At 45.3% G+C, this 10,418-nt stretch overlaps 1 protein-coding gene across 1 annotated transcript; it reads left to right on the top strand.

Moving 5' to 3' along the window:
- Window positions 1-3,196: 3,196 nt before the first annotated feature.
- HMGN1 (high mobility group nucleosome binding domain 1) lies at window positions 3,197-10,214 on the top strand. Its single transcript, XM_029046518.1, has 6 exons — window positions 3,197-3,303; window positions 4,356-4,388; window positions 4,493-4,522; window positions 4,605-4,658; window positions 7,832-7,963; window positions 9,307-10,214. Exons 1-6 carry the CDS (start codon window positions 3,289-3,291, stop codon window positions 9,352-9,354), a joined length of 312 nt encoding a protein of 103 aa, XP_028902351.1. The 5' UTR covers window positions 3,197-3,288; the 3' UTR covers window positions 9,355-10,214.
- The last annotated feature ends 204 nt before the right edge of the window (window positions 10,215-10,418 follow it).

Raw genomic sequence — 10,418 nt, 5'->3', positions numbered from 1 at the left:
CTTCTCTGGGCCTCAGTTCCCTCATCTGCAAAATGGGGATTAAGGCTGTGAGCCCCACGTGGGACAACCTGATCGCCTTGCATCCCCCCTAGCGCTTAGAGCACTGCTTTGCACATAGTTAAGTGCTTAACAAATGCCATTATTATTATTATTAGTCACTTCTCTGTGCCTCAATTCCCTCATCTGCAAAATGGGGATTAAGACTGTGAGCCCCAAAGTGGGACAACCTGCTCGCCTTGTATGTCCCCAGCACATAGAACAGTGCTTTGCACAAAGTAAGCGCTTAACAAATTGCCATTATTATTATTATTCACTTCTCTGGGCCTCAGTTCCCTCATCTGCAAAATGGGGATTAAGGCTGTGAGCCCCACATGGGACAACCTGATCGCCTTGCATCCCCCCCTAGCGCTTAGAACACTGCTTTGCACATAGTAAGTGCTTAACAAATGCCATTATTATTATTATTCACTTCTCTGTGCCTCAGTTCCCTCATCTGCAAAATGGGGATTAAGACTGAGCCCCAACGTGGGACAATTATTATTATGGTATTTGTTAAGCGCTTACTATGTGCCAAGCACTGTTCTAAGCGCTGGGGTAGTTACAAGGTAATTGGGTTGTCCCAAGTGAGGCTCACAGTCTTAATCCCCATTTTAGAGATGAGGTAACTGAGGCACAGAGAAGTTAAGTGACTTGCCCAAAGTCTCACAGCTGACAAGCGGCAGAGGTGGGATTAGAACCCATGACCTCCGACTCCCAAGCCCGGGCTCTCTGCACATAGTAAACGCTTAACAAATACCAACATTATTATTTCCCCGATTAGACTGTAAACCCGTCAATGGGCAGGGACTGTCTCTACCTGTTGCCGATTTGTCCATTCCAAGCGCTTAGTACAGTGCTCCGTACATAGTAAGCGCTCAATAAATACTAATGAATGAATGAACAGCAGTTCTCTGGGCCTCAGTGGCCTCATCTGTAAAATGGGGATGAAGACTGTGAGCCCCACGTGGGGCCACCTGATGACCCTGTACGTGCCCCAGCGCTTAGAACAGTGCTCGGCACATAGTAAGCGCTTACCAAATACCAACATTATCATGAGTGTACATCGCCTTGATTCTATTTAGTTGCCATTGTTTTTGTGAGATGTTCTTCCCCTTGACTCTATTTATTGCCATTGTTCTCGTCTGTCCGTCTCCCCCGAGTAAACTGTAAGCCCGTCAAACGACAGGGATTGTCTCTTATCTGTTGCCGATTTGTTCATTCCAAGCGCTTAGTACAGTGCTCTGCACATAGTAAGCGCTCAATAAATACTATTGAATGAATGAATGAATATTAAGAAAAGACCATTCATTCAATAGTATTTATTGAGCGCTTACTATGTGCAGGGCACTGTACTAAGCGCTTGGAATGGACAAATCGGCAACAGAGACAGTCCCTGCCCTTTGACGGGTTTACAGTCTCATCGGGGGAGACGGACAGATAAGGACAATGGCAATAAATAGAATCAAGGGAAGCAGCGTGGCACAGTGGAAAGAGCCCGGCCTTGGGAGTCAGAGATCGTGGATTCTAATCCCGTCTCTGCCCCTTGGCAGCTGGGTGACTGTGGGCAAGTCACTTCACTTCTCTGTGCCTCAGTGACCTCATCTGTAAAACGGGGATGAAGACTGGGAGCCTCACGTGGGACCGCCTGATGACCCTGGACGTACCCCAGCGCTTAGAACAGTGCTCTGCACATAGTAAGCACTTAATAAATACCGACATTATTATTCTTACAGTGCTCTGCACATAGTAAGCGCTCAATAAATACTATTGAATGAATGAACGAACTGCATTTCTCTGTCCCTCAGTGACCTCCACTGTCAAATGGGGATGAAGACTGGGAGCCTCACGTGGGACCGCCTGATGACCCTGGACGTACCCCAGCGCTTAGAACAGTGCTCTGCACATAGTAAGCGCTTAATAAATACCGACATTATTATTATTACAGTGCTCTGCACATAGTAAGCGCTCAATAAGTACTATTGAATAAATGAACGAACTGCACTTCTTTGTCCCTCAGTGACCTCCCCTGTCAAATGGGGATGAAGACTGGGAGCCCCACGTGGGGCCGCCTGATGACCCTGCGTCTACCCCAGCGCTCAGAACGGTGCCCCGCACATAGTAAGCGCTCAACAAGTAGAGAAGCAGCATGGCTCAGTGGAAAGAGCACGGGCTTTGGAGTCCGAGGTCATGGGTTCGAATCCCGACTCGGCCACTTGTCAGCTGTGTGACTTTGGGCAAGTCACTTCACTTCTCGGTGCCTCAGTTACCTCATCTGTAAAATGGGGATGAAGACTGTGAGCCCCACGGGGGACAACCTGATTCCCCTGTGTCTACCCCCAGCGCTTAGAACAGTGCTTCGGCACCTAGTAGGCGCTTAACAAATACCAACATTATTATTATGAGAAGCAGCGTGGCGCAGTGGAAAGAGCACGGGCTTTGGAGTCAGGGCTCATGAGTTCGAATCCCAGCTCTGCCACTTGTCAGCTGTGTGACTGTGGGCAAGTCACTTAACTTCTCTGTGCCTCAGTTCCCTCATCTGTAAAATGGGGATTAACTGTGAGCCCCACGTGGGACAACCCGATTCCCCTGTGTTTACCCCAGCGCTTAGAACAGTGCTCGGCACATAGTAAGCGCTTAACAAATACCAACATTTTTTTTTTTTTATTAACTTCTCGGTGCCTCAGTTACCTCATCTGTAAAATGGGGATGAAGACTGTGAGCCCCACGTGCGACAACACGATTCCCCTCTGTCTACCCCAGCGCTTAGAACAGTGCCCGGCCCATAGTAAGCGCTTAGCAAATACCAAAACGAACACCAACATCATTATTACGGTTTTAGTCTCGGGAGGAATCACGTGCGGGGCCTCCACCAATGGGCCGGGGAGAGGGGGAGGGCTCCGCCCCCGCGGCGAAAAGCCACGTGAGGAGGAGGGAGGCCGAGGGCCGCCATGGCCACCCCCCACCCCCCTCAATCCCGCTCCCCGCCCGAGCTCCGCGGGGGAAAAGAGGAGGGCGAGGAATGACGGGCGGGGCGGCCTATGGCGGGCGGCGGGGGCCCTCCGGGCTCCGGGACCGGCCAATGGGCGGTGGCGGCCGGGGGAGGGGGGAGAGGAGGGGGCGGGACCCCGATCCGGTTCCATCTAGTTCTGCCGCCGCCGCCGCCCCCTCCCCCCCCCGACCTGCCCGGGCGACGGGCGCCTGGAAGCCGTGAGCGTCAGGGGGCGGGGGGCCACACCACCGGGAGACAAGATGCCGAAGAGGAAGGTGAGGGGGGCGTCGAGGGTCTGGGGGGAACCGGCCGCCCTCCCTTCTCCTCCTTTTCCTCCTCCTCTTTCTCCCGCCTTAATGGCGTTCGGCGACCGGGGCCTTCTCGAAGGTTCCTCCCGGACGCCGACCATCTCCCGGCCTTGGCATCCCAACGGGGCGGCGGGAGTTGGCCAGGACTGGCCGGGCCCGCGCTATTGTTCCCCGGGCTGCCCGGGGGGCGGCGGGGCCCCGCATACCAAACATACCGCTGCGCCCCCGGGGACGGCTTCACACCCCCTTTCCCCCCCCCCCCGCCCGCGACTCATTCATTCGGTCCTATTGACTGGGCGCACGACGCTCCCCTAAGCGCTTGGGACGGTTGGGCAGCAGGGACCATCCCCGACCAAAAGCGCCCTCGCAGTCCCACCCCGGGGGGACGGACCACAAAGCAAGTAGGCAGCAAGATGAGGGGAGTCCTAGGTGTAGACGAGAGTAATAAGTAATCGAGGCAGAGATGCACAAGTGTTGAGGGGGGCAGAGGGAGGGCTCGGGCTGGGAAGGCCTCCTGGGGGAGGTGAGCTCTCAGTAGGGATTTGAAGAGGGAGAGTTGGGAGGAGGGAGGGCTCTGGGAAGGCCTCCTGGAGGAGGTGAGCCCTCAGGGATTTGAAGAGGGACAGTTTGGATGAGGGAGGGCTCTGGGAAGGCCTCCTGGAGAAGGTGAGTTCCCAGTAGGGATTTGAAGAGGGGGAGAGAATTGGTGGAAGGGAGGAGGGAGGGCTCTGGGAAGGCCTCCTGGAGGAGGTGAACTCAGGAGGGATTTGAAGAAGGGGAGGGAGTTGGTGGATGGGAGGGCTTTGGGAAGGCCTCCTGGAGGAGGTGAGCTCCCAATAGGGCTTTGAAGAAGGGGAGGGAGTTTGGAGGAGGGAGGGCTTTGGGAAGGCCTCCTGGAGGAGATGAGTTCCCAGTAGGGCTTTGAAGAGAGGGGAAGAGAGAGTTTGGCGGAGGGAAGGAGGGAGGACATTCCGGGTCGGTGATGGCTCTCCTCAACTCTCCCTTCCCCCCCAAAACAGGCCAACTCCGCCGAGGGGGAAGTCAAGGAGGAGGTAAGGATGCTTTCCTGCGGACCCCCCTAATTTGCCCGATGCGGTTTATCTGGGGGCCGTAAACTGCCCCCGTGACCTTTCTAACTCTCCTTTCTGTTTTTAAGCCCAAGAGGAGGTCGGCCAGGTTGTCAGCCGTAAGTAAAGCCGGATTATTTACGTATTTTTGCTTGGAGCTCCGTTAGGAAAACACGTACTTAAAATCGCTTTGTTTTTCAGAAACCTGTCCCCGCAAAACCTGAACCTAAGCCCAAAAAGGCAGCGGCAACCAAGGTAAGTTTCTCTGGCGTAACTTTTAAAAAAAAGTAAACTCCTGGAAAAGCATCAGGTGTCTTGCGTCGAGTGGCTAAATTGCGTTTTTTCATAAAAAATATTAACTTGAGGGAATGTCGACCGTTCTGAGTGCGAAAGAGTGTGGATTCAAATTGGACTTGGAAATGTTCGTGTATTTTCAAGTAGACTGAGGATTTAGGAAACCTAATAGTCAGTGCTACCGAATGATTAACAGCTTTGCTCTGGCGACCGGATGGCTTTTGCGAGACTTGAGTGTCCTTTCACTGAGGTGGCAGGACACCATTCAGTCACTTCTTACTGCAACTTGATTTTGTAGTCAGACTAAAGAAGTTGTGGATGCATTTTGTATATGTAAAACTGAGAGCTTCAAGAAATTAATGGAAAGCATTTTAGACTAAGGGTGTAAGTGTAAGTAATTTAAATTCTAAAGCAAATCACTGTCTTATTAGTATGCTCCAAATTGCAGCTCCGATTTAGCATAAACTCTGTTTTCAACTATATGTATGTACATTCAGGCTCCCCTTTTTAACTGGGAGAATCAGTACTGCAAAATTCATCCATTAACTTCTTTGGCTGTGGAGTTTGACTAGCCCCCAGAGGAGCTCCATAAGGTCACCAGGGGAAATCCCTGTTGTGCAAGGGAACTTTCCTTTCCTTGCAAAACGTTAGGGAATTCTTGGTTTTGAAAGTATCGTCTCTTAAGTGTTTAGAAGTCAATTTGCTGACAGTAATTCCTCATTTTCAGAAGAACCCAGATTAATTTTACATTGAGCTGGCATCTGTTGTAAACTGTTGAATAAAGTCTCTGGTTAGATGTCTGTTTTGAGTCACAATTGTACCTGTGATATAAAGTTGTATCTGTATCAGGGGATTGAGTAATCAGTGTTAAGTCTGAACCTCATTAAAATAGGAAGTCATATTGTTCCTCCACTGTCTTGAAATCAAATAAGTGCTGGGCACACAAATGTTGGATGAATGATGCAGCTCTGTTTTTAAATGCTTTTCGGGCGATGTGCAAAGAAGCTGGTTAACCGTTCAAGTTACCACTGATGTCCCAATCCCACCAATCAAACTGTTGATTCGTCTTGAAATAAAAACAATTTTTTTTTAAACTCAAGGTTTTTTTTTCTTCTTCTGTTGTCTTTCTCTTTCTAATTTAAATTGGGTGCAGATAGTGCTTTTCTATGAAAGTCTTAAGTAGAATTGCATTGTATTGAAAACACTTGGTGTGATTTTAATAAAAGCTGTAGAAAAGTGAGTGTAACATGCCAGCAAAGCTAGGGCTTCTGAGAAGAAAAAGAATATTTATTCTGTTACAATAACCTGACTGAGCTTTTTTACCCTCTCAACGCCCTCCTTGGTTTTAGTATGGCCAGCTTCATTTGTTTATGGTGGTTCAGAGAACACTATAGCTAGTATCCCGTTCGGGCTTTTGACATAAACAGTAGTTCATTCTTATCAATTTTATGGGCCTCTTGTTACTGCTTTCCACCCCTAAATTCCAATTGGCAAATCATGGGATGTTTTCAGATCTTGTTCCGTCTGCATTTTTTTTTTCTTTTTCCCACCCTTGTGCCATTCTGAGAACCTAATCTTTGGGTAGAGGCACCTCAGGGCTAGTACCCAGTGGGATTGTGACATCAGAAGTAAAGCAGCCAGTCAACATTTCCCTTTGCTTCCAGAAGTGTGAGCGGGTTAGTCTCCATTTGAACAGCATAGTCAGAACAACAGTGGATTGGTGACTTGATTTTCCTTCCCCAGTCGTTGATTGGGAAAGCAGGTCCGATTTGAGTCTTACAGTTTTACGTAAAAATATACCAAAATCTGCGATGGGGCTAAAAGATAGGCCTGGTATTCAGTCTGGGAAATAAGCATTGACAAGTTTGCTCTTCGGATAGGGGTCAAAAAATAAATATCCTACTTGCTTTTGAAGGAAAGGTACAACCTCACTTGTATTGCATGATCTCCTCTCTCTTTCCCCCGCCCCCTCCCCCCCCCACTCTCACGCTGTTATTGGCGTTACTTCATTCAGTTCGTCAGTTTATTGGCGCCCACACCCCTTACCCAGGCTTATTTTAAGGAATTTATATTTTCAGAGTATTCGTGAAAAGGTTTTGTTAGAAACTTAAAAACTTCACATTGCAGAGAACTTACTTTACATGTCCCAAGGCAGTGCAGATTTCCATAACCATAAATGAATCTTTGTCAAAACGGTTTGAATAAGCTGGTAGTCACTGACATTCTTTTGAAGATTCTCTGGTGCAGGGTGGAGGGAAAACAAAAAATAGTGGGGGGTTTTTGGTGTGGGGGTTTTTTTTTTTCAGTATTCCTAATAGGGGAGCTGAGCTTCTGTTCAACTTAAAATTTAGCTATGACCTCTTAAGAGTTTCTTCATCTTTTTTCCAGTACCAGGTGGTTTTTTGTTTTGTTTTTTGAAGCAATTGCTCGGTGGTTGGGTCCATCCTTAATTACTTCATTAAACCATGAGATAATCCTTAACCGTGGAACACAAACAATTTTTGAAAATAGCTCATGGCTGAATATTAGTGCAAAATCGCCTTAAAAGTCTTAGAAAAATTAATGCTATTCACTCATTTAAAAACTAACGTGGCTCAAGGTAAGCATTTTGATTATTAAACCATAGCAGTTCATAAAGTTGTATGTGTGTAGACAGAAAGTGGAGATAATGGTAACATTAAAGTATTAGTTGAAGATGAAGATTTTATGGTTGAAATAATATTAGATTGTGGGATAGCGTGGTGCATTTCACCAACACACTTCACTTCCCATCCTGGGGATTATCAGTTTTGTGACATGGAATTTTTAGACCTATGTATAATTTAGAAAACAAAGTTGAGTAAAAGAAAAATAATGTAGGGCTCAGTAAAAATCAAATAGATATTGCTATCCATAGCCTCTTGATTTGAATTTCAATCAAATAGGTCAACATATTCAGTGTTCTCCATTCACAAAAATAACTTTAATCAGTATATCTGGTTTTCTTTATCATGTGGAAGTTTTTCTTTGTTTACTATGTGATACAGATGGTAGAAAATTCTGTTTTTTTAATAACTAGGAAGAATAACATCAAGCAACTTTCGGAAAATATGTGAAAAATGAACTTTATTCCGTCTGCCTTGTTTTTATTGTAGGATAAATCTGAGGACAAAAAGGTTCAAACTAAAGGAAAAAAGGGAGCAAAAGGAAAACAAGCTGAGGTGGCAAACCTAGAAGAAACTAAAGAAGATTTGCCTGCCGAGAATGGAGAAACAAAGAGTGAAGAGGTCAGAGAGAAGACAGTTGTTTCTTTTTTTAAAAAAAAAAAAAATCAGATATACAGGAATTTAGGAGTAACTGTGGTTTTTGGGTCATGGCATTTATTAAGTGCTTTCTGTATGCCAAGTGCTGGGCGTGGATAAGAGATTTCTTTATGATTTACACAGAGTTCAGACCTGAGGGAAAGCGAGTTAGGTATATTGGCCCCATCTTACAGATGAGGTTCTGACTTGCCCAAGGTATCAGCAGATCAGTGGTAGAACTGGGTCTGGAACCCCCTGGTTGCCTGACTTCCAGAACTATGGTTTCAGTAAACACAAATACATTATCTGTAGAAGGAAGTTTTCCTGGAATTTTAAAAGGGTAATTTAGTAGTATGGGGGTTCTTTTAATTCAAAATTTGTTAAACATGTGTTTTGGATATTGTTATAAATGGACATATTGAAAGTACTTGATTACTCAGTGGTTTGGCCCTCTTGGGATTCAAAGCATCGTTTCATTAAAATCGTTGTGTTTTTTACCTTTCATCTCTTTTAACTTACCATAACCTCTTGGGTCATTGGTCAGCTACATCTTTGATCTTTTAAAGCCAATGTTTTCTATTCATTCTTCAGTGTTCTCCATTCACAATAAGGCCAAAAATTGACCTTGGTGGCCACATTGTAATTGGTTTAATTGGCAAATGGCAGAGCTGGGATTAGAACCCAGGACCTCTGACTCCTAGATCTGTCCTCTTTCCACTAAGCCACTCTGCCTTTTTCTTTTCCCCCTCTTCTGTTTTCTTTATCTGCTATTTGGCTCATCAGAGTTTTGGTTTTTGGTTGAAATTTCAGTAACATTTTCCCTTGCATGGTCCTTGGCATTTTCAAGTATGGTAGAGAAAATTGCAAGTCAGTCTTTTACAGATATATTTTTCTACCTGCTCTCTGGCTGAATAGCAGAGCTAATAATCTTATTTATTTTTCAGAGTCTTTTCAAGTAATTGTCACCTTCCATTTTCTGTAGAGATTGGGGGATTCAGGCACTGTGAAATCTGGGTTTTGGCAGACACCCAGAAAGATGAAAAACATTTTTTGAAATGTATTCCTGGTCACGGACACATTTTAACCACCTTTGTTTCTGTTAGGTGCTAATAGTAGAAATAGTATTTACGAAGCACTCTGAGCGGTATGCTTACTGTGTGAACGGAGTGCTGGGAAAGAGTACACGGGTGGGAATTTGCCACAGTCCCTGGGCCTCAGTGAGGGGGTTGCCAATCCAAAACCCGTCGCTAATAGTCCCACCTGGTTTGTGTGGGGTAGGATCAGCAAGAACAGAGCAATATTGATCATTCTGTTTCGTGTTCTTTTAGGCCCCAACTTCTGATACTGCCGGAGAGAAAGAAGCCAAGTCTGAGTAACACCTTGAACCAAGTCTTTTATCAGTGGTCGCCGTACCTCCTTTCTTGTACAATTCAGAGGAATATTTTTATCAACTATTTTGTAAATGCAAGTTTTTTAGTAGCTCTAGAAACACATTTTTAAGAAGGAGGGAATCCCACCTCATCCCATTTTTTTTACATATTTAGATAAGTGTAAATGCTTTTTTTAAGAGGTGAATTCATACACTGGTTGTTTATTTTCCTTACAACCAGAAATTAATGGAATGTTAGATTAGGGGAGGCTCTGCTGTCTTGTGTGTTGTAGACTTAACATTCCATAGATGATGAGGGGCAGTTTTCTATCCTAAAAGAGGCAAATAACCAGTCACAATTTGGAGTTCTGACCGTGGATTTAAGATGTCTTAACGTTTGAATAACTTACCTTCTGTACCCACTTTGTCTTGAACAGAATTGTCTCCTTAATAAAACTGCGCCCTGGTGTTGGATCTCCCTCTGAGAATTGTGTGCTGTCTGTGACATTGTTAACATTGGTAGAGGTAGTTGTTATTTTCCAATACTTCTGTAAACGTCCTGTGAAAGATTGGAAAACTTACTGGGTGTGTAGTGAGCGTGACACTAAATACTGAGTCTATGGGACTTTCTGCATAGAAGACCTAACAGCTTGTCCATATTCGCAATATGGTACTCTCCGTCCTCTCTTTGAGGACCACTTGCCTCCCAACTTTAAGCTGGAAAGTCACTGGAAAATGATTTAGAAAAGGATTACAGCTACATAGTCTTGAGGTTTAAAAGTAGTAGCATTAAAAAATGTACAATATGTTCATAGTGTCTGTATTAATCACCAAACAAGAACCAATAAAATCTTGGTTATAAAAGGACTTTGGTTTTGTAGCCCATGGATTAGTTCGATTATTTTAAAAATTAACATGGACATCTGCTTTCATGTTTCTTTTAAATCTTCTAAGCACTTTTAGAAAACGTTAGACTAGGTTAACTACGTTAAACTGGTCGTTGGTCCGTGAGCACTGAAGATGTGCACTGTTTAAAATTAGGAGGGTCGTCTAAGATGGAGGAGAAAGAGG

This window comes from Ornithorhynchus anatinus, chromosome 18 (genome assembly GCF_004115215.2).
Source record: "Ornithorhynchus anatinus isolate Pmale09 chromosome 18, mOrnAna1.pri.v4, whole genome shotgun sequence".
In the NCBI taxonomy this organism is placed as follows: domain Eukaryota; kingdom Metazoa; phylum Chordata; class Mammalia; order Monotremata; family Ornithorhynchidae; genus Ornithorhynchus; species Ornithorhynchus anatinus.
This window is presented reverse-complemented; position numbering and strand designations above follow the sequence as displayed.

What these genes read in the sequence shown, in the direction of transcription:
- HMGN1 (XM_029046518.1), top strand. An exon ending in AAAAGGCAGCGGCAACCAAG is followed by an intron (nt 4,659 to 7,831) that starts GTAAGTTTCTCT and finishes TTTTTATTGTAG; the next exon opens with GATAAATCTGAGGACAAAAA. An exon ending in GAGAAACAAAGAGTGAAGAG is followed by an intron (nt 7,964 to 9,306) that starts GTCAGAGAGAAG and finishes GTGTTCTTTTAG; the next exon opens with GCCCCAACTTCTGATACTGC.